Source organism: Ornithorhynchus anatinus, chromosome 16, assembly GCF_004115215.2.
Source record: "Ornithorhynchus anatinus isolate Pmale09 chromosome 16, mOrnAna1.pri.v4, whole genome shotgun sequence".
Taxonomy (NCBI): domain Eukaryota; kingdom Metazoa; phylum Chordata; class Mammalia; order Monotremata; family Ornithorhynchidae; genus Ornithorhynchus; species Ornithorhynchus anatinus.
The window spans coordinates 1,669,633-1,692,036 of NC_041743.1; the positions used below are offsets into that span (position 1 = coordinate 1,669,633).

The following is a 22,404-nucleotide window of genomic DNA, read 5'->3' on the forward strand; positions in this document are numbered from 1 at the left end:
CGGCAGACGAATGGCGGAGGCGGGATTAGAGCCCGTGACCTTCTGACTCCCAGGCTCTACCCGCCACGCCATGCCTCCGTGGGCTGTCTGAGCCAGAGTCAGGTGAGGGAGGTCGTGCCGGCTCCGGAGAGCGGGACTCGGATCCGGGAAAGGACGGTGGCGGGGGTGGAGAAGCAGCGTGGCTCAGTGGCAAGAGCCCGGGCTTGGGAGTCAGAGGTCATGGGTTCGAATGCCGGCTCTGCCACTTGTCAGTTGTGTGACCGTGGGCGGGTCACTTCACTTCTCTGGGCCTCGGTTACCTCGTCTGTCAAATGGGGATTAAGACCGTGAGCCCCACGTGGGACAACCTGACTCACCTGTGTCTACCCCAGCGCTCAGAACAGTGCTCTGCCCAGAGTAAGCGCTTAACAAATACCAACATTATTAAGAGGCCTGGGGCCTCTTCTTTGTGCCCGGAGCTTTTCTTCATCTGTCGTTCCCCGGGCCTGCTCCCCCAGGTTCTGGAATGTGTCGGTTCACCGAGGATCCGGTTTTTCCATACAAAATCCGCCCCGGGCAACCCGTCCCGCTGCAGCGTCGGGACTCCGACTGGCTTTTCCTCCACGTAAATCCTCGAAACCCCCAAAACGGCCTTGCCGGCCTCCTCTCCTCGCCGCCCCCCCCCCCCCCCCCGCCACTCCCTCCCGCCGTCCTACCGAAGAGCCGCTCTAGCTCTGTTTTTCTCTCTTCTCGGGTCAACGGCTCACATCAGAAGGAAAACGGGATGGGTTATCTTCTGTCCACAGGCCCCTGGACCTTATTCAGAGGGCAGGGAGAGGGATCTGAATCTAATCCAAAAAAGACAACGCTACGTAAACAACTGGCGATCCGAGAGGTGGACTTTCTCACCCGCCGGACGGGCGGTTTTGAAATTCCTCTAGGCAGCGAGGCCGTGACCTACGAGGACGTGAGAAGGAGAGAGGAGAGGCACCCCCGCGGCAGGGAACGGCCAGAAGCAGCTCGCGTGGAGCCCGACCCTCGCCGCGACGCCGACGCTTGGTCCTTGGGGAAGGAGAGAATTGGAGAAGGGGTCACCGCCTGAGGCAGAAGCGGAATGGCCGGACTGAAGGTACGGGGTGACTTGAGGATACGGGGGAGCGGGATTGGGGAGCCGGGGTCCGCGCCCCACCCCCTCCCTGGCCGGACAGGTGGGCGAGCCTGAGGCTGGGGAAACGGGGGAGAGGAGGAGGAGGAGGAGGAGGAGGAGGAAGTCGAAAGTAGTAAGTGGTGGCGATAGGATTGAGTGCCGGCTCTGTGCAGTAGACACTGGACTGAACGCTGGGAAACATTTCGGGCGGCGGGCGGGGGGGGTTAAACCGAGTCCCTGGCCCTTGAGGGATTCGTACCCCGGGGGGGCAGGGGCGATGGGTGCACGCGTGTGTGTTCGCGTGCTTTCCGGTTCATCCATTTTTTTAAAAATGGCATTCGTTAAGCGCTTACTATGCACCTGACACTGTACTAAACGCGGAGGTACCAGTCCATCCTCTAGACTGGCAGCTCACTGTGGTCAGGGAAGAGGTCTACTAACACCGTTCTATCGATGATGATGGCATTTGTTAAGCGCTTACTACGTGCCAAGCACCGTCCTAAGCGCTGGGGGGGATGCGAGGTGATCAGGTCGTCCCACGTGGGGCTCACGGTTTTAATCCCCATTTTCCAGATGAGGGAACTGAGGCCCAGAGAGGTGAAGTGTCTTGCCCAAAGTCACACAGCCGGCCAGCCGGGATTAGAACCCATGACCTCTGACTCCCAAGCCCGGGCTCTTTCCACTGAGCCCACCAGTCAGATGTTGCTGATCTAGAAATTCCTCAGTGGGTCCTGCCCACCTCTCTCCCCTTCCGGGCAGGGATGAGGGTGTAGCAGAGCCAAGCCAATCAGATCGGCCTAGAGAAGCGGCAGGGCTTAGTGGCCCTGGGTCACGGGTTCTAATTCTGCCTCCGCCACTCGTCTGCTGTGTGACCTTAGGCAGGCTGCTTCACTCCTCTGTGCCCCGGTGACCTGTGAGCCCCGCCTGGGACGGGGACTTGGTCCAACCCGATTTGCTTGTTTCCACCCCAGCGCTTAGTACGGTGCCCGGCACATCCTTAGCAGAAACCATAATTATTATTATTACTAGCACTGTCGCACTCACCCAAGCACTTAGTTCAGCGCTCTACTCCCAGGAGGCGATCAATCATTATTATTTTTTTGAGGTATTTGTTAAGCGCTTACTAGGTGCTGAGCGCCGTTCTAAGCGCTGGGGTCGATACAGGGTCATCAGATTGTCCCGCGTGGGGCTCACGGTTTTTAATCCCCATTTTTCCAGATGAGGTCACCGAGGCACAGAGAAGTGAAGTGACCCGCCCAGGGTCACCCAGCTGACAGGTGGCCGAGCCGGGATTCGAACCCGTGACCTTTGACTCCCAAGCCCGGCCTCTTTCCACTAATCCCCGCAGCTTATTATTACTATCCTTATCGTTATTATATTTAAGCGCTTTCCCTATGCCAAGCACTGTTCTGAGCACTGGGATAGATACAAGTCAATCAGGTCGGTCACAGTCCCTGTCTCATATGGGGACAGAAGCAGAACTAGAGAAGCAGCGGGGCTCAGTGGAAAGAGGCCGGGCTTGGGAGTCAGAGGTCATGGGTTCGAATCCCGGCTCTGCCCCTCGTCAGCCGTGTGACTGTGGGCGAGTCACTTCACTTCCCTGGGCCTCAGTGACCTCATCTGTCAAATGGGGATGAAGACCGGGAGCCTCGCGTGGGACGACCCGATGACCCTGTATCTCCCCCGGCGCTTAGAACAGTGCTCTGTACGTAGTAAGCGCTCAACGTTATTATTATTATTTCTAGCTCTGCCCCGTCTTGCCGGGTGACCCTGGGCAAGTCGCTGAACCCCTCTGGGCCTCGGCGTCCTCCTCTGTAAAATGGGAAGAAGTTCCCCGCGTCCCTCCCTCTTCGGGGGCTCTGAAGGGGACTAGGGACTGTGTCCGCTCTGAATCTCTTCGATCCGCCCTAGCGTTTGGCACAGTGCTCGACCCGGAGCAAGCGCTGAATCAATTCCTTCTCCCCATCCCCTCCAGCTCCCCCACCCCCCCCGACCCTCCCAGTCCACGGCAGCTTCCACAAGAGGACTCACAGACGCTGCGTTTGCCTCGTTTTACAGTACATGTCGGGGTTCGGGAACGAGTTCGCGTCCGAGGATCCCCGCTGTCCCGGAGCTCTGCCGGAGGGTCAGGTACGGGAAGCCCCGAACGGCGGGTTTGCCGGCTCTCCGGGACGTGGGGGTCGCTCCCCCCCGGGATAACGCAATAGTACGGTATTGTCGTATCCTTGCGCTCTCCCAAGTCCTTCGTTCAGCGCTCTGCACACAGTAAGGACTCAGTAGATATAACTGAATGAATGGATGGCGGCACCTCCGTGCCCCAGCCCGCCCCTCCTGTGCCCCAGCCCGCCCCTCCTGTGCCCACGTTGGCAAGCCAGGCGCCGCCCAAGTCGGGTACCGTAGACGTTAGGGGCGACGGGGAAGCAGATCGAGGAGGACCACATCCAGGGAGGTTTGAACGTCCCCAAGAGGGGACCCGAGATGGCCATCAGAATGACCATCCTGGCCCGACAGACGACCCGCCGGGCCCTCCCACCACCCCGAGATCTCTGCCCCCTCACGGAAGAGGCCGGGGGCTCTGGGGGGCTGGAGTCGGGCCAGGCTGGGGGTGAAAGGGTCTTCTAGTGGCAGTCCGGGGCCTTCCCTGACCAAGCCCTCTTTTCCTTTTCTCCCACTCCCTTCCGCGTCACCTCGACTTCCTCCCTTTATTCATCCCCCGCCTCCCACACCACTTATGTCCACACCTGCCTTTTTATGTATTTCTCTTCATGTCTGTCTCCCCCTCTCGACCGTAAGCTCGCCGCGGGCAGGGAATGTATCCGTTGCAGTGTTCTAACGTCCTCTCCCAACGCTTAATAGAGTGCCCTGCACCCGGCAAGCGCACGATAAATACCACTGACTGGCTGACCGAGAGGAGCAGTAGCCCGATCCGCCCCGGGGCCCTGTCTCGAGCCATGGGTAGTGGGCTCTCCTCACCCCGCGGAGGCTGTTCCTCACGGCTTCCGGGAGGGCCCGGGAGGCCGGGATCCAGGCGGGGCCACCGGCCTCTGCGTCTCAGGGTCCGGACCGGACCCCAGGGCCCCTCTGGAAACTCCTGCCGAGAGACGGCGGCCCATTCGGGGTTAGAGTGAGAGCTCCCTGTGGGCGGGGAACGTCGGTCCTGCTGCCCTGGAACTCCCCCAGGTGTTTAGTACGGCGCCAGGCCCTCAGGAAATACCACCGGTTGTTTGATTTGGAGTCGGCCTCTCCCCGTCACGTCTGCTCCTTCACTCGTCTTCCCTCTGGCAGAATAACCCTCAGGTGTGTCCCTACGGCCTGTACGCCGAACAGCTGTCGGGGTCGGCGTTCACTTGCCCCCGGGGCTCCAACAAGAGAAGGTAGGAGTCCCCCGTCGCCCGGCCTCCGTCCCCGGACCCTCCCGCTGCCCGCCATCCCTCCTCCCCACTCTCCTCCCCTCCCGGGGCAGGCCGAAGCAAGAAGGTTTGGCAGCCGGGGATGGGTCACGTTGGGAGGGCGCGGCACGATCGGTCGCTTTCGACGACCGGGCGGGCAGGTTTTCCTTGGATGGTCAGGGCATGGAGCCGCCCGGGGGGGCGGGAGGGACCGCCCCCAGAGCGGGCGAGGGGGGAGGTGGCGGAGCCAGGACGGGGGGAGCAGGGGGAGCACGGAATCGCCAGTCCCTGGATCCCACCCCACCCGGGTCAGAGGCCTCCCCTGGAGCCGGAGGGTTCCAAACGGCCGGAGTCGAAGTCCTTCTCCTCCCACTTGTTTATTGCCTGGAATTTGTTCCCGCAGAAAGGTGCGCGGGCTGAAAATACCGGTAGGTTCGCGAGAGGTTGGGTAAAGTCGCAGATCAGGGATCTCTCTGCTGAGAGGGAGAGCAAGGAGTGAAGAAGGAAGAGTTGCGGGGCTGAGGGGTCTGGTGGGGTCACTGGGGGAAGAGTCAGGGGTATTGGATGGTCCAGGCTGGGCTCCCGGGGGCGGTGGGTAGCGTGAGAGATGAGGAAAGGAGAGTCAGGGGTAATAATAATAATAATGATGGTATTTCTTAAGCGCTTACTGTGTGCTAAGCACTGTTCTAAGCGCTGGGGTAGGTCATTAGACTGTCCCACGTAGGGCTCACGGTCTTCACCCCCATTTTACAGACGAGGAAACTGAGAAGTGAAGCGACTCGCCCAAGGTCACCCGGCAGACAAGCGGCAGAGCCGGGATCGGAACCCACGCCCTCCGCCCCCCCAGCCCGTGCTCTCTTGCCCCTAGGCCTTGCTGCTCCTCCGTTGGGTGGTCCACGCTGGGTCGCGGGGGAAGAGGCGGGGGTGTCGGAGAGCACGTACAGGGCTCCTGATGGGGAGGGGAGAGTCAGGGGAGCGGGTCGGTCCACGCCTAACGATGAAGGCGGCGTCCAGGAGGATGACCGGCAGCCGGTGCCGCCCAGCACCCGGCCGCCGCCGTCGGGGACGGGGTCCGGGCCCGACGCCGGAGGGAAGGCCGACCATTCATCCTCCGGGTGCCGGCCGGCGGCTCGACCTCTGACCTCCGGCCCCTCTCTGCCCCCCAGCTGGTTCTACAGGATCCTCCCTTCCGTCTGCCACGAGCCCTTCGAGCCCGCCGACCAGGGCCACCTGACGCACCGCTGGGATGAGGTCGGCCCGGACCCCAACCAGGTACCCGGCCTGCCCTCCTCCCAGCCCCCCGGCCCCGGAGCCGGGCAAGTGGAGACCCCCGGGATAGGCTGCGGCCTTGCCGTCCTTCGCTCTTGGGAGTCCGTCTCGGGGTGGAGTTGGCCGTAGCGGCCTCGGGTCACCCCGCTGACCTCTACCTTCGTCTCCTAGCCACCTCTCAGGTCCTAAGGAGGGTCACGAGGACCCCTGGGCTAAGCCCGGTCCTCTCCCTGGCTCTGTTTGGGCCCCTCAGCGGTTTTGTATTCTTGCTGTGGTTTTTTTCACGGTATCTATTAAGCACTTACTACGTGCCGGGCACTACGGTAAGCACCGCGGTAGAGACAAGCTAATCGGATTGGACGCAGTCCATAATAATAATAACGATACGGGCTAAGCGCTCACTTGTGTGCCAAGCCGTGCTCTGAGTGCCGGGGTAGATCCGAGGTGATCAGCCCCGTCCCACGTGGGGCTCCCAGTCTTAATCCCCATTTTGCAGACGAAGTGACCGGGGCCCGGAGAAGTGACGTGACTTGGCCGAGGTCCCTCAGCGGACAAATGGCGGAGCCGGGATCAGAACCCACGTCCTCTGACTCCCAAACCCCTGCCCTGGCCACCAGGCCACGCTCCACCTGGAGCTCACAATCTTTCACGCCACTCTGCACTCTCAAGTTGCAGAAGGGCAATTAGCAGAGTCCTCGGAGGCGGAGCTCAAGTAAAACTGAACGTACTGGAAGGCGGGAGGACCTGTCCGGCTTGCAGCCCGGGGTTGCGAGGGGGACGGGGGAACGAGGGGACGGTTGAGGGACCCGTTTCCAGGGGGATGGGGGTGTTCTCTCACCTCCCTCCTTCCCTGTCCCTCTCCGGGGAGAAGAGCAGAGCGACCAGGGCCCGGCAGGGCCAGCAGAAGTTCGGCCCCCCCCCCGGGTAACGACGACGTTGGTGTTCCTTAAGCGCTTACTATGTGCCGCGCACTGTTCTAAGCGCTGGGGGGATACGAGGGAATCAGGTCGTCCCACGTGGGGCTCACGGTCTTCATCCCCATTTTACAGATGAGGCAACTGAGGCACCGAGAAGTGAAGTGACTCGCCCAAAGTCACACAGCTGACAGGTGGCAGAGCCGGGATCAGAACCCGCGACCTCTGACTCCCAAGCCCGGGCTCTTTCCACTGAGCCGCGCCGCTTCTCTGTCGGCGCCTTGCCTAGCGGGGTTGGGAAGGGAGCATCTGGGGGGAGCGGGAGATCGCACCCTCCGCCTTATTTCCTTTCAGCTCAGATGGAAGCCGATCGAGATCCCCAAGGCCTCTCAGAAGAAGGTGGATTTCGTGGCCGTGAGTGCCCAGCGGGTCGTATTTATTGAGCGCGTCCTCTGCGCGGTACACCGTACTGAACTCTTAGGGGGAGTCTAATAGAGAGACCCACTCCCTGCCCAAGGTAAGAGGGGGGAGGCAGGGCCAGGTTGGGGCCTCCGGCACGAACCCTCCCTGATCCCTCCCCACGACGATGGGCAGGATGAGCCCGTCTGGGGTTCACAGTCTGAGCTGTTGACCGGAATTGTGAAGAATCCGGAGGCGGGACTGGTGAGCGTAATCGTCATCGTCGGTGGTGATTACCGACGCTCGCCGTGCGCTCAGCATTGGGCCGAGAGCTTAGGAGAGTCCAGTACGGCGGAGGAGAAGAGCTCCTTCAGTTAGCCCAGCACACACGCTTTTCCACGGCCCCGCCGCCTTCGTGATCTCAGTCTGTCCCCACGGTGTTCCTGGGCGGGGTGGGGGGGGGGGGGGAGGCAGGAATCGTTATTCCCGTTAGAGAGATGAGGAAACCGAGGCCGGAGGAGTAGAGTGACTTGCCCGAGGTCCCTCGGCAGGCCCGGGACTTGAACCGGGGTCCTCCGACTCCCAGGCCCGTGTTCGTTCCACTAGACCACGTCCGGGGGATTTAGGGTAAAAGCAGACCACCGGGATCGGTAGCACCCCCGCCTCGGTGGATCGGGGGCCGGTCGGGGTGGTTGCCCCGGTACCTGCCCCCGGAGCCCGCGGCGGCACAATCGGGGCCCGTCGAACGGCGCTCAGTCCAGCGCTCGACACGGAGCCCGACGAACGGCGCTCGGCCCGGTCGGCACCCAACGCAGAGCCGTAGAGGACGGACGGGCCTCTGAGCCGGGATAGAATCGATCGAATTTGGGTCCGGGCCGCGGGACGGCTTCCACCCCCGGGGTGGCCGCTCCCCGGGACCCCCGGCCCCGGGTCGGACCCTTCCCCCCCAGGCGGTCGAGGAGGGGGCGGGATGGGGGGCTGGTCCGATTAAGGCCCGGTGGGTGCTTCTCCTCAGGGGCTGCACACCTTGTGTGGAGCCGGCGACATCAGGTCCAACTCCGGGATTGCAATCCACATCTTCACCTGCAACTCCTCCATGGAGGACAAGTAAGTAATGATAATAATAACGTTGGCATCTGTTAAGCGCCTACTATGCGCAGAGCACCGTTCTCAGCACTGGGGGGGATGCCGGGGTCGCCGGGTCGGGCCGGACTTTGCGTCCAAGATGGCGGGCCGGGCCCCGGGTCCTCCGGACGTCCCGGCTTCTCCGCTGGAGGCGAAGCCGGGCTGGATGGACCCGGGACCGATCGTCATGATGATAAAAATAACGGCATTTGTTAGGCCCTTACTACGTGCCAAGCACTGTTCTAAGCACTGGGGTAGATAGCAGGTGAGGAGGTTGCCCCACGTGGAGCTCGTAGTCTCGATCCCCATTTTACGGAGGAGGTCACTGAGGCCCGGAGAAGTGAAGTGACTTGCCCCGAGTCACGCAGCAGACGCGTGGCGGAGCCGGGATCAGAACCCACCACCCCCGACTCCCGATCCCGGCTCTTTCCTTCGGTGCTGGGGTGGATACAAAGTTATCGATTTGGACGCGGTCCCCGCCCCGCCCGGGACCCACGGTCTAGGTAGGAGGGAGTGGGATCCAGTCCCCGTTTTACGGGTGGGGAAACTGAGGCACAGAGAAGATCGGGTGACGCCTCCCCCGCACAAGGGGTAACGTGGGGACTCCCAACCTCTCAGGAGTGACCGTCTCTTTTCGTTGGCAGATGCTTCTACAATTCAGACGGGGATTTCCTGATCGGTGAGTTTTTCTTCCTGGGAAATGATTTCCCCTTTCCTCGGTCACCGGCCACGGTTTATCGCTTTCCCCAAAGCTCCCCGACAGCTCTCCTTCTCCCTCCTTCCACTCGCCCGCTCCGCAGCTCAACCGGAGGGGGCTTAGTCCAGTGCTCTGCACAGAGTAAGCGCTCAATAAATACGGGTGAAGGAATGATTGAACGAATCTCCCCACTCAGCTCCCTGAAGCTTTCCCAGGGTGTCCAGGAGAGGGGCATGTTGATCAATCAGTCGATCGTACTCATCGGGCACTTACCGTGCGCAGAGCACTGTACTGAGCGCTTCGGAGAGGACGGTATAGCAGAATTAATGATGATGACGAGCGCTTCCTAGGCGCCGGACGCCGTTCTAGGCGTCGGGATAGATGGGGTTGGACACGGTCCCCGTCCCACAAGGGGCTCACGGTCTTCATCCCCGTTTTCCAGGTGAGGTGACCGAGGCCTAGAGAAGTGAACAGACTTGCCCAAGGTCACAGAGTGGCAGAGCCGGGATTAGAACTCTGGACTTCTGACTCACAGGGCCGGGCTCTCTGCCCGCTTCCGGTCTATTGGCCAGGCAGCACAATCCTAGTTATTGTCCACCTCCAGGCTGCGAGCCCGTTGCGTCTCTCTTTATTGCTGAATTGTACTTTCCAAGCGCTTAGTACAGCGCTCTGCACCCAGTAAGCGCTCAGTGAACGCGATCGAATGAATGAACGAATCTCATACTCTGCCCTGGTAGCCGGTCGCTCACGGGTGGGGCTGCTACGGGGTCTCAGCAGTAATAATGACGACGACGGTATTTGTTAAGCCCTTGCTATGTGCAGAGCACCGTTCTAAGCGCCGGGGGAGATACGGGGTCATCGGGTCGTCCCACGGGAGGCTCCCAGTTAATCCCCATTTTACAGAGGAGGTCACTGGGGCCCAGAGAAGTGAAGTGACTCGCCCACAGTCGCACGGCTGACAAGCGGCAGATTCGGGATTTGAACCCATGACCTCTGACTCCCAAGCCCGGGCTCTTTCCACTGGGCCACGCCGCTTCTTGAGCACATACTGTGCGCCAAGCACTGTTCTAAGCGCTGGGGGGGATACAAGGTGATCAGGTGGTCCCACGGGGGGCTCCTCCCGGTCTTCATCCCCATTTGACACATGAGGGAACTGAGGCCCAGAGAAGTGAAGTGACTTGCCCGAGGTCACACAGCCGGTGACCCCGCTCCACCAGGTGGCGCTAGTTCCTGCATTCAGTCGTATTTTATGGCGCTCTTACTGTGTGCAGAGCACTGTGCTAATACTAATGAGGATGATGGCATTTGTTAAGCGCTTACTATGCGCCAAGCACTGTTCTAATCGCTGGGGGGGGGGGATACAAGGGAATCAGGCGGTCCCCCCCGGGGGCTGACGGTCTCAATCCCCGTTTTCCAGATGAGGTCACTGAGGCCCGGAGAGGTTGCCCCAAGTCACCCGGCTGGCAAGGGGCGGAGGCGGGATTAGAACCCACCACCTCTGACTCCCCAGCCCGGGCTCTTCCCACTCGGCCACGCTGCTTCTCAAAAGATGTGGACGCATATAACAATTAGCCCGTCGAAGGGCAGGGACCGTCTCTATCCGTTACCGATCCGTCCATTCCAAGCGCTTAGTCCAGTGCTCTGCCCACAGTAAGCGCTCGATAAATACTATTGAATATTGACGATGGTATCCGTTCAGCGCTTACTATGGGCAAAGCACTGTTCTCAGCGCCGGGAGGGATACGAGGCGATCGGGCGGTCCCACGTGGGGCTCCCGGTTTTCATCCCCAGTTTACGGATGAGGGAACTGAGGCCCAGAGAAGCGAAGTGACCGGCCCGAAGTCACCCGGCTGACGAGCGGCGGAGCCGGGATCAGAACCCACGACCTGCGACTCCCCGGCCCGGGCTCTTGCCACTGAGCCGGGCTGCTTCTCGTGCAAATCGGGCTCAGGGAGGCCGTTCCGGGGGTTCTCCGGGGGAGGTCGAGCCCCCGGTGACCGTCACCCGGGGGCGGCTTCTCCCCCGGCCCACGGGCTTCTCTCCCGCCCTTTCCTCTCTAGTGCCGCAGCAGGGGAAGCTGCTTATTTACACCGAGTTTGGGAAGATGCTGGTGGAGCCCAAAGAAATCTGCGTGATTCAGGTAAGTGGGCCGCTCACCTCCTCGCCGGGCCTCGCTCTCGCCCGTCCCGCCGTCGACCCCCGGCCCACGTCCTACCTCTCACCTGGAACGCCCTCCCTCCCCACCTCCTCCAAACCGGCTCTCTTCCCCCCCTTCGAAGCCCTATTAATAATGTCGGTATGCGTTAAGCGCTTACGACGCGCCGGGCGCCGTCCTAAGCGCTGGGGGGGATACGGGGTCATCAGCTGGTCCCCCGTGGGGCTGGCCGGCTTCATTCCCATCTTACCGACGGGGTCGCTGAGGCCCAGAGAAGTGAAGCGACCCGCCCGAGGTCACCCAGCCGACAGGTGGCGGAGCGGGCATTCGAACCCGTGACCTCTGACTCCCAGGCCCGGCCTCTTTCCACTGAGCCACGCCTGAGGGCGGAGTGACTGGAGGGTTCAGAAGGGTTGAGAAGCAGCTTGGCTCAGTGGAAAGAGCCCGGGCCTGGGAGTGAGAGGTCACGAGTTCGAATCCCGGCTCTGCCACCTGTCCGCTGGGTGACCGCGGGCGAGTCACTTCACTTCTCTGGGCCTCGGTCCCCTCATCTGTAAAATGGGGATGAAGACCGGGAGCCCACGTGGGACGACCCGATCCCCCTGCGTCTCCCCCAGCGCTTAGAACGGTGCTCCGCACCTAGTGAGCGCTTAACAGATACCAACGTTATTATTATTATTATTCAGAGCCAAGCGCCGAGATGACGCAGGAGGCAGAGGGAAGAGGGGAAATGAGGGGTTAGTCGGGGGGGGGGGGGCTGAGGTTTTAGGGGGGCTCCGAAGGTGGGGAGAGGGGGTGGTCTGTCGGATGGGAGAGGGGAGGGAGTTCCAGGCCGGAGGGAGGCCGGCGTCGGCGGGGAGAGAGACGGCCCTGTTGGCCTTTCCTTTCCAGAGAGGCATGCGCTTCAGAGTGGACGTCTTCCAGGAGACCAGGGGCTACATCCTGGAGGTCTACGGGGTCCACTTCGAGTTGCCCGACCTGGGACCCATCGGTAAAGATTTCCCGCCGCTCCTCCTGCGGGCCGGCCCCTAAAGAAACACCATGGATCGACTCAGAACCCCAAGGCGGTCGGCCCCTCGCTGCCTCGGTTTCTCCCCGGAGGAACGAAGAGACCCCCGCTCCCGGCCTCGGGAGGAGCCTCCCGAACGTCCTTTAGCCACGGGATCGGTCCCCCTCCCCGAACGAGCGTGCTTCCCCTCGGTCGACCTGAGCAGACGCAGAGACTCACGGCCGCGGGATTCGTCGAGCGCTTCCTACGGGCCGGGCACCGTACTAAGCGCCGCGGGGCGGTCACGGGCATATCGGATTTGCTACCCGGGGCTCGGAGCCTCCATCCCGATTTCGCCGATGAGGTCAACGAGGCCCGGAGAGGCGAAGCGACTCGCCCAGGGTCACGCGGCGGAGAAGCCGGGATCAGAAGCCACCGCCTCCCGACTGCCCGGCCCCGGGCTCCGTCCGTGATTCGTTCGTTCACTCGGTAGCGTTTACTGAGCGCTCGCCAACTGGACCGGGCGCTCGGGCTGGACGATCCGGCCACGGGCCGCTTCTCCTTCTCCCTCCAGGTGCTAACGGGCTGGCCAACCCCCGGGATTTCCTGGTGCCCGTGGCCTGGTACGAAGATCGCCAAGCGCCCGGCGGCTACACCGTGCTCAACAAATACCAGGGCCGGCTGTTCGCCGCCAAGCAGGTCCGTGACTCGGTCGGGTGCCCCGGTGGGGAAGCGAGCCGGGGGGGGGGGAGGGCTCGACCCGAAGCCACGATAAGCGCGGTTATTTATTTTTTTTAAACGGTATTATGGTTTTTAATGTTCGTTCAGTGCACTTCACGTGGCGTCTGACGGTAGTTTCTAAATGGCGTCTGTTAAGCGCTTCCTTCGTGCGAGGCACTCTGCTGAGCTCTCGGTAGAATTAAGCTCGTCGGGCCGGAGCCGGTCCCCGCTCCACGTGGGGCTCACGGTCTTCGTCCCCGTTTCACGGATGAGGAAACTGAGGCCCAGAGAAGCGACCCAAGGTCACTCGGCAGAGGAGCGACAGAGCCGGCGTTAGAACCCGGGTCCTCCTGACCCTCGGTCCCTCTGACTAGGCCCTGCCGCTTCCCTAGCGTTCGGCGCTTATTCGTTCATTCATCCGGTAGTATTTATTGGGCGCTTGCTGTGTGCAGGGCACTGGACTGAGCGCTGGGAATGGACGACCGGGCAACAGATAGAGCCCGCCGCCGCCCACCGACGGGCTCCCGGTCGAAACGGGGGGAGACGGGCGGCAGGGCGGGACAAGTAGTCCGGCGTGGATGTCGTCAAGATCAACGGAACGACGACCGTGGTTTCCGCGGGGCGCTCACCGTGTGCCGGGCACCGTCCTGAGCGCCGGGACGGCTGCAAGATAATCGGATCGGCCCCGGCAGCCGCGTGCCCCGCGCAGGGGTAGATAGAAGAGGGTGAGGACGGACGGAGGGGTGGGGCTGCCGGCTCCGTCGACGGGTGAGAGGATCGCCGCCCCGCCGCCCGCGCCCGGACACCCGGCCGACGTCCCGACAGGCCGCCCCGTCCGGGGCCGGGAAAGGCCGTGGCGGAGAGGGGCCGGGGCGGGGGCCGACTCCTCCGCCCGGCCGGCCTCGCTTCCTTTCTCCCGGCTCCAGGCGTCCTCCCCCTTCAACGTGGTGGCCTGGCACGGGAACTACACGCCCTACAAGTACGACCTGGACCTCTTCATGGTCATCAACAGCGTGGCCTTCGACCACGCGGTGAGCGCCCGGGGGCGAGGGGACGGCGGGGAGGCCCCGGTCGGCCGCGCCCGGCGGACGTCTCCGCCCGGTCGACCGTCTCTGCCCCGGGGAGACGCTCCTCCCCTTCCCCTCCTCCTCCTCCACCCGCCCCCCCCCGTCGCCGAGGGCGGCGAGGCCTTCGGCCGCTCGGCCGGTCGTATTTACGGGGCGCTCGCCGGGGGGGAGGGCGCCGTTCTGAGCCGTCCCCTCCGGCCCAGGACCCCTCCATCTTCACGGTGCTGACCGCCAAGTCCCTCCGGCCCGGCGTGGCCGTCGCCGACTTCGTCATCTTCCCGCCCCGCTGGGGGGTCGCCGACCACACGTTCCGGCCTCCTTACTACCACAGTGAGCGCCTCCCTCCGTGCCCTGACCCGGCGGGGAACCCGCCACCCTAGGGAGGGGCGGGAGCGGGAGGGGCCCGGCCGGGAGGCCCCCCCGGCCGGTCCTCCTTCCCCTCTCCCTCGCAGGGAACTGCATGAGCGAGTTCATGGGCCTCATCCACGGGAGCTACGAGGCCAAGGAGGAAGGGTTCCTGCCCGGAGGCTGCAGCCTGCACAGCGCCATGACCCCGCACGGGCCCGACTCCGACTGCTTCGACCGGGCCACCGAGGCCAGGCTGGAGCCCGAGAGGGTGGCCGACGGAACCATGGTGAGGACCCCCCCCGCCTCCGGGCCGGGGGGCGGGCCACGTCCGGGGGTCGGGGGACCCCGCCGGCTCAGGGGATGCGCTCCGCCGGCCGGCCCTGCCCGGCCCAGGCGGGCCGCGGGAGCGGCGGGGCCGACGCCCACCGGTCGGAGATGGCACCCGCGCCGCCTTCGTACGGTCCTCGTGGGCAGGGAATGCCCGTCTGTTCTCCTCCTGTCCTCTCCCCGGTACTCAGCACGGCGCTCCGCGCACGGCAAGCGCTCGATAAATACCCCCGACTGACTCCTAACTAGCCGGCATCCCCTCCGTGCAACATCGAAGCCGGCTTCGGTCTGTCCGGCGGAGCCTCCCTCGATCCGATAACATTTACTGAGCGCTCACCGCGGGCCGAGCGCGGCACGGCGGGTAGAGCCCACGCCTGGGAATCGGAAGGCCGTGGGTTCCAATCCCACGTCTGCTGTGTCACCTTGGGCGGGTCGCTTCATCTCTCTGTGCCTCGGTTACCTCGGCCGTCCAACGGGGACCGAGACCGTGAGGTGGGAAAGGGACTCGGTCCGACCCGATTCGCTCGAGTCCGCCCTAGCGCTTAGTACGGTGCCTGGCACTTAGTAAGCCGGTAAGCGCTTAAATACTATTATTATTATTATTATATTATTATTATTCCAGGGAGAGTACCACGCTACAGAGTTGGTAGACAGGTTCCCTGACCACGAGGACCTTATAGTCTAAAAGGGGAGGCAAGAATCAGAAGAAATTACAGATACGTACATAGGAGCCGTAGGGCTGAGGGTTTATCAAGAACTTAGGGGATACACAGCCAAGTACGGAGGCGATGCGGGTGTGGGAGGAGATGAATAATGATAAAGTTGGTATCTGTTAAGCGCCTTACTCCGTGCAGAGCGCCGTTCTAGCGCTGAAAAGGGGGCCGAGTCGGGGAAGGCCTCTCGGAGGAGATGGGCCTTCGATAAGGCTCTGAAGGGGTGGGGAGAGCCATCGTCCGTTGGATACGACGAGGGAGGGGGCTCCGGGACGCGGTGAGGGGTCGGCGGCGAGGCACAAGACGGGGGGGACAGCGAGAAGGTTGGCACCGGAGAAGCGTGCGGGCCGGGTTGGAGCAGGAGAGCGACGAGACGCGATAGGAGGGGGCGAGAGGATTGAGGGTTTTAAAGCCGACGGCGAGGCGTCTCTGTTGGAAGCGGAGGTGGGCGGGCGACCGGGGGAGGGTCGGGGGTCCGCCCTGACCGTCGCCTCGTGCTGTTCCGCCCGCCCCCCCCCCCCCCCCCCCGCCTACCAGGCCTTCATGTTCGAGTCGTCCCTCAACATGGCGGTCACCCGGTGGGGCCTCACGGCCGGCAGCGGCCTGGACGCGAGCTACAGCAAGTGCTGGGAGTCGCTACGCAGCCACTTCACGCCCGACGCCAGGGACGCCGCCGCCCCTCGCAAGTAGCCCCGGAATTTGGTGAAGCACGTACCGAAGCCTAGAAAAGCCGCTCAACGCTAACTGGGGTCTAGACTGTGAGCTCGCTTTGGGCAGGGAACGTGTCCACCGGCCCCGTTCTGCCGTCCCCTCCCAAGCGCTCGGTGCGGTGCTCCGCGCACGGTGAGCGCTCAATAAATGCCATCGACCAGGACCGGCCGCAAGCGGGGGCCGGGCGGGCGGAGGGGCGATGTACGGGGTGGTGACACGACTGGCTCAAAGCTGTGAGCGGCAGCCCGGGTGGGCACGCGCGTGGTGGCGGGGGGTGGGTCCGCGTCTGCCCCGCGCAGCTCTGACACCTCCCGCCGCTGGGCGTCGCCGCCGCGAGCCGGGGCGGCCCGGACGCCAGACGCGGGGGCGGGGGGCAGGGGAGGGGGGCGGTTCGTCCCAGCCGGGCATCCGACCCGCCCCGGGGCCGGCGGGGGGCGGGGCCGTTCGCGTGGGCCGGGGCAGCGGGAAAGACGGCGACAGAGACAGGAAGAACCAGGAGAGAGGTTCGGGGGGCACGGAAGAGTGAAACGGCCCGGCTCTGAGCCGAGCCGGGGCCTGGCAGACCCGCAGGCGGCGAGAATGCCCCTCCCGCCCCAGCCAGGGCATCCGCTCACCCAACCGAGGCACGGAGGGGACGCGCTGGACCCCTGGGATGGGCTCGGGAGGGCGGGACGACCCGCCCTTCAGCCACGGGCCCCGCTGGGCCACAGGAGACTTGGGCAAGGGCCGGGGGCGGCCTCGGGCTGGGCCGACCACGACCGGACCGGCCCCGACCAGCTTCCCGGCCCGGGGGGTGACCGCGCCGGCCCACGCCAGCCAAGTCCATCCCTCGCCGGGCTAGAGGTGACGCCGGCCGACCGATGCCCTGGCGGGGGGGGGGGGGGAAGGGGAAGCAGCCAGCACGAGCTGGCAGAGAGAGAGCGTCGACACCATCACCCAACGCTCGCTAAAGAGGAAAATCACATTTATTTCTCCAGAAGCCCCGCCGTCCGTCCGTGCGCCGTTTCAGGAAAGGAGGCTCAGCGGGCGCTTCAACTTGCCTTCCTGGATCAGCTTCTCCTTTTTATCCTGCCCCAACCGAAAAGGAGAGAGAAATCAAGAGGGTTTCGGAGGGTGCAGACGTGCAGGCTCCCATCCAGTCGAGACCCCTGAGGGGGGGAAAACTACCCAAAAGAGGCAGTGGTTTGATCAGGCTGGCTCCACCTCTCAGTAACTCTATACATTCCGACTGAGGTATTTGGTAAGCGCTTACTACGTGCCAACCCCTGTACTAAAAGCTGGGGTGGCTACGAGATAATCTGGGGACCCCCGGGCCCTGCCCCACACGGAACACACGACCTAAGGGGGAGGGAGAACAAGAATTTCACCTCCGTTTTACAGAAGAGGAAAGGGAAGCAGAGAGACGTGCTTCCACCCCCAGAGAGGGCAGGTGACTTGCCTAAAGTCACAAGTGAGATCAGAAACCAGCTCCGGGCTCTTTCCTCTAAGCCAAGCTGCCACAGATCAATCGTATTTGAGTGCTTACTGCGGGCAGGGAACTGTACCGAGCGCTCGGACGATACGACGGACACGTTCTCGGCTTACTAGGGGCCGAGCGCCGTTCTAAGCGCTGGGGCGGATACCGGGTCATCAGGTTGTCCCCCGAGGGGCTCGCCGGCTTCACCCCCATTTTACGGATGAGGTCCAAAGTCACCCAGCTGCAAAGTGGGATTAGAACCCACGACCTCCGACTCCCAAGCCCGTGCTCTTTCCGCGAAACCCTGCTATTACCGGGATTATTTAAGGAGCTTCACTCTTTCCTTCGGTAGTACCTATCGGGCGCTTCCAACGGGCAGAGCCCTGGACTAAGCGCTTGGAACGGACAATTGGGCAACAGATGGAGACCGCCCCTGCCCGACGACGGGCTCACGGTCTAATCGGGGGATGACCACGGGCCAAGCACCGTGCTAAGCGCTGGGGGAGATGCCAGATACGGTGCCTGGCACCCAGTATGCTCTTAAAAGATGCTGCAAGAGCAACCCCGGGTCAAAAACGAATTCCGTTCCCTGCACCAAGGAACCCTCGACTAATGGATCGATCTACCCCAGCGCTTAGAACATTCACTCATTCACTCAACAGTATTTATTGGGCGCTTACTATCTGCAGAGCACTGGACTGAGCGCTTGGAACGGACAAGTCGGCAACAGATAGAGACGGTCCCTGCCCTTCGACGGACTCACGGTCTGTCTAATCGGGGGAGACGGGCAGACGAGAACGAGGGCAATAAATAGGGTCGAGGGGAAGAACGTCTCGTAGAGGCAATGGCAACTAGATAGAATCAGGGTGATGTACATCTCATTAAACAGTGCTCTGCACGTAGTAAGCGCTTAACAAATACCAACATTACTATTATTATTATTCTTATTGACGCCTGTGCCCCGGCCCCCCCGGCCCCCCGACTTACCCTGTCGGTTTTAAAGATGTAATACCAGAAGAAGAGGGGGCCGATGCCCGCTATGGCCCCCAGCAGGGAGGTCTTGGGGGTGGGCTTGAAATTGGGATAGACATTGGTGGAGCGGGCGTAGGTCCAGCGGTAGAGCGCGGGGTCATCCTGCAACGCACCCGACGACATCCGTCAACCCCGCTGCCCGCTCCTCGGTAACTACGGTACTTCTTAAGTAACCGCGGTACTTACTACGTGCCCGACGCTGATCGACGCGCCGGGGCCGACGATGATAATGATGATGATATCTGTAAAGCGCTTACTATGTGCCGAGCACTGCCCTAAGCGCTGGAGGGGGATACAACGAATCAGATCAGAGAAGCAGCGCGGCTCAGTGGAAAGAGCCCCGGCTTGGGAGTCAGAGGTCATGGGTTCCAATCCCGGCTCTGCCACGTGCCAGCTGGGTGACTCTGGGCGAGTCACTTCACTTCTCTGGGCCTCAGTTCCCTCATCTGTAAAACGGGGATTAAGACTGTGAGCCCCACGTGGGACAACCTGATGACCTTGTATCTCCCCCGGTGCTCAGAACAGTGCTCTGCACATAGGAAGCGCTCAACAAACACCAACATAACATTACTATTATTGTTGCAACCCGATGACTTTGTACCTCCCCCGGTGCTCAGAACAGTGCTCTGCACATAGTAAGAGCTGGACAAACGCCAACATGATTATTATTATTAACTTCTCTGGGCCTCAGTTCCCTCATCTGTCAAATGGGGATGAAGCCCGTGGGCCTCAAGTGGGACAACCTGATGACCTTGTATCCTCCCCAGTGCTCAGAACAGTGCTCTGCACCTAGTAAGCGCTTAGCACATAACATCATTATTACTATTATTATCTGGGCCTCAGTGACCTCATCTGTCAAATGGGGACGAGGCCCGGGAGCCTCACGAGGGACAACCTGATGACCTTGTCTCCTCCCCAGCGCTCAGAACAGTGCTCTGCACCTAGTAAGCGCTTGACAAACACCACCATTATTATTATTAACTTCTCTGGGCCTCAGTTCCCTCATCTGTACAATGGGGATTAAAAGTGTGTGAGCCCCACGTGGGACAACCTGATGACCCTGTATCTCCCCCAGCGTTTAGAACAGTGCTCGGCACCTAGTAAGCGCTTAGCACATACCAACATCATTATTATTATTCTCTGGGCCTCAGTGACCTCATCTGTCAAATGGGGACGAAGCCCGGGAGCCTCACGAGGGACAACCTGATGACCTTGTCTCCTCCCCAGCGCTCAGAACAGTGCTCTGCACCTAGAAAGCGCTTGACAAACACCACCATCATTATTATTAACTTCTCTGGGCCTCAGTTCCCTCATCTGTCAAATGGGGATGAAGCCCGGGAGCCTCAACCTGATGACCTTGTCTCCTCCCCAGCGCTCAGAACAGTGCTCTGCACCTAGTAAGCGCTTGACAAACACCAACATGATTATTATTAAATTCTCTGTGCCTCAGCTCCCTCATCTGTCAAACGCCCTTATGAGTGTGATGATTAGAGTTTATTCGGGGGGGGGGGGGGGGGAGTGTTGTGCGCATGCGCGGACTCACGATGAGGGCGCGGCGATGGGGGTTGTCGTACTGCAGCAGGTACTGTCGCTTGAGGCGGGCCCGGATGGCCAGGCGGCGGGCCTGCAGGCGGCGATCCTCGGGGCTGACGTTGTACTCGGCCGGGTCGAGGGTGGCGGGCAGGGAGGCCAACGGGGCCGGCCGGTACCGGGCCTCCGCCATCTCCGCGCCCACTGCGCACGCGCCGCCCGGCCCCCTCCCGCTCACTGCGCACGCGCGCTAGGCCCTCCCCTCCCCCCCCACCCGCGCGTGCGCCGTGCTCGCCACCGCCCCGGCCTCCTCCCCCCGCCCTTTCAGAAGAGGGGACTGCGCACGCGCGCTGGGTCCTCTCCCCTCTCCCCCCGCCCCCTCACACACACTCGCGCGCGTGCGCCGCGCTGGCGCCCTCTTTACTGCGCACGCGCGCTAGGCCCTCTGCGGGGAGCGAGGACCGCGCGTGCGCCGTGCTCGCCACCGCCCCGGCCTCCCCCCCCCGCCCTTTCAGAAGAGGGAATTGCGCACGCGCGCTGGGCCCTCTCCCTCCCGCCCCCTCCCCTCGCGTGCGTGCGCCGCGCTGGCGCCCTCTTCGCTGCGCACGCGCGCTAGGCCCTCTCCGGGGAGCGGGGACCGCGCGTGCGCCGTGCTCGCCACCGCCCCGGCCTCCTCCCCCCAGCCCTTTCAGAAGAGGGGACTGCGCATGCGCCCTGGGCCCTCTCCTTCCCCCCGACCCTCGTGGAGATAGGACGGCACGTGCGCCGCGCTGGCTCCCTCTTCACTGCGCACGCGCGCTAAACCCTCCTCCGGACCCTCGCGGAGAGGGGACAGTGCGTGCGCCGCGCTGGCTCCCTCTTCACTGCGCACGCGCGCTAGGCCCTCCCCTGGGGAGCGGGGGCCGCGCGTGCGCCGGGCTCGCCACCGCCCAAGCCTCCCCCCGCCCTTTCAGAAGAGGGGACCGCGCGTGCGCCGTGCCCGCCCCTAGTTACGGCGCACGCGCGCCAGGCCCTCCCCGGCGCCGAGGTGGCACGCGGGAGGAGCCGGGCGGCCGCGCATGCGCCTCGCGATTTGGTTCCCCTAGTGGTGGCGCCCCCAGTGGTGATTTAGCGCCTTCGCTTGGCGGGGTCAGGCAGTGGTATTTACTGAGCGCCTACTCCGTGCAGGCCGCTGTACTGAGCGCTGGGAGAGGACAGCAGCGTGGCTCAGTGAAAAGAGCACGGGCTTGGGAGTCAGAGGTCATGGGTTCTAAATCCACCTCTGCCACCTTTCAGCTGTGTGACTTTGGGCAAGTCACTTCACTTCTCTGGGCCTCAGTGACCTCCTCTGTAAAATGGGGATGAAGACTGTGAGCCTCAAGTGGGACAACCTGATGACCCTGTATCTCCCCCAGCGCTTAGAACAGTGCCCGGCACATAGTAAGCGCTTAACAAATACCAACATTATTATTATTATTAATAAACAGACACATTCCCTGCCCATATGAGCTTATAGTCCGCCCGCCTCTAAGACATAATCATCATCATAATAGTATTTGTTAAGCGCCCCTGACTCCCAGGCCCATGCTCTATCCACTACGTCGTGGTGTTTCTCACCCCTGGAGGTTTTTCAGGAGCGGGGAAATGTGGTCTGAACGTCTTTGTAGAAAAATGATCCACTTAGGCACAGGATGAAAAATCGACACCCCCCCGCATCCTTGGCCAGGGTGAAAAACCGGCCGAAGGAAGTGAAAAATCAATCAACTGGTATTTTTTGAGTGCTTTCTCTGTGCAGAGCACCGTACTAAGTGTCGAGGACGGTCCAAGCACCCAAAATCTGAGAAAAGCCAGGCAGTGATGAAAGGGGGTAACCCCTAATGTCTCCCATTTCCCCTTGCATTGAGAATCCCGGCCAGCCTCGCCGCGCCTCGGCCTGCGAGGAGGAAGATGAAGATGGAAGAGTCCTCCTGGAGAAGGTGAGATTTCCAAAGACCCATCGTTTTTTTATAAATGGTATTTACTAAGCACTTACTATATGCCCTGGGGTCGTTAGAAGCTAATCAGGTTGGGCCCAGCCCCTGTCCCCCATGGGGCTCGCAGTCTTCACCCCCTTTTTACAGACGAGGAAAACGAGGCCCAGAGAAGCCAAGCAACTTGCCCACAGCCACACGGCAGACAAGTGGCAGAGCCGGCACCGCTTTCGTCCGACTTCCATTCATTCAGTAGTGTTTATTGAGCGCTTCCTATGTGCAGAGCACGGGACTAAGGGCTCGGAATGGACAATTCCAGGCTCGGGCTCCATCCGCTGCTTCCCTGCCCCACTGATGCTTTGATCTCTCCACCGGGGAAGCCTCCTGGGAAACAGAGGAGTCAAAGATCGAAGGCACGGAGTCCGAAGGTGTCTTCCGTGTACACTTCTCTGAGAGTCGGGGGCTCCAAACAGTTAAACCCTCCGGCTG

At 62.3% G+C, this 22,404-nt stretch overlaps 2 protein-coding genes across 2 annotated transcripts; one reads left to right on the plus strand and one right to left on the minus strand.

Annotated features, from left to right (window-relative positions):
* The first annotated feature begins 809 nt into the window (after positions 1-809).
* HGD (homogentisate 1,2-dioxygenase) lies at positions 810-15,940 on the plus strand. The gene is made up of 14 exons (XM_029081418.2): positions 810-1,108; positions 3,185-3,256; positions 4,412-4,500; positions 5,682-5,787; positions 7,053-7,112; positions 8,113-8,204; positions 8,867-8,901; positions 10,980-11,059; positions 11,966-12,065; positions 12,637-12,761; positions 13,709-13,813; positions 14,053-14,179; positions 14,302-14,483; positions 15,775-15,940. Exons 1-14 carry the CDS (start codon positions 1,094-1,096, stop codon positions 15,925-15,927), a joined length of 1,341 nt encoding a protein of 446 aa, XP_028937251.1. The 5' UTR covers positions 810-1,093; the 3' UTR covers positions 15,928-15,940.
* Positions 15,941-16,895: 955 nt separating this feature from the next.
* Positions 16,896-20,202, minus strand: NDUFB4 (NADH:ubiquinone oxidoreductase subunit B4). Its single transcript, XM_029081439.2, has 3 exons — positions 19,980-20,202; positions 18,392-18,538; positions 16,896-17,016 (listed from the first exon to the last, which is right to left on the minus strand). Exons 1-3 carry the CDS (start codon positions 20,157-20,159, stop codon positions 16,954-16,956), a joined length of 390 nt encoding a protein of 129 aa, XP_028937272.1. The 5' UTR covers positions 20,160-20,202; the 3' UTR covers positions 16,896-16,953.
* Between the last annotated feature and the right edge of the window lie 2,202 nt (positions 20,203-22,404).

What these genes read in the sequence shown, in the direction of transcription:
- NDUFB4 (XM_029081439.2), bottom strand. Translation starts at nt 20,159, where the DNA reads ATGGCGGAGGCCCGGTACCGGCCGGCCCCGTTGGCCTCCCTGCCCGCC. An exon ending in CCCATCGCCGCGCCCTCATC is followed by an intron (nt 18,539 to 19,979) that starts GTGAGTCCGCGC and finishes GGTGCGTTGCAG; the next exon opens with GATGACCCCGCGCTCTACCG. An exon ending in ACATCTTTAAAACCGACAGG is followed by an intron (nt 17,017 to 18,391) that starts GTAAGTCGGGGG and finishes CGGTTGGGGCAG; the next exon opens with GATAAAAAGGAGAAGCTGAT.
- HGD (XM_029081418.2), top strand. An exon ending in TCGGCCCGGACCCCAACCAG is followed by an intron (nt 5,788 to 7,052) that starts GTACCCGGCCTG and finishes ATTTCCTTTCAG; the next exon opens with CTCAGATGGAAGCCGATCGA. An exon ending in GCGTGGCCTTCGACCACGCG is followed by an intron (nt 13,814 to 14,052) that starts GTGAGCGCCCGG and finishes CCTCCGGCCCAG; the next exon opens with GACCCCTCCATCTTCACGGT.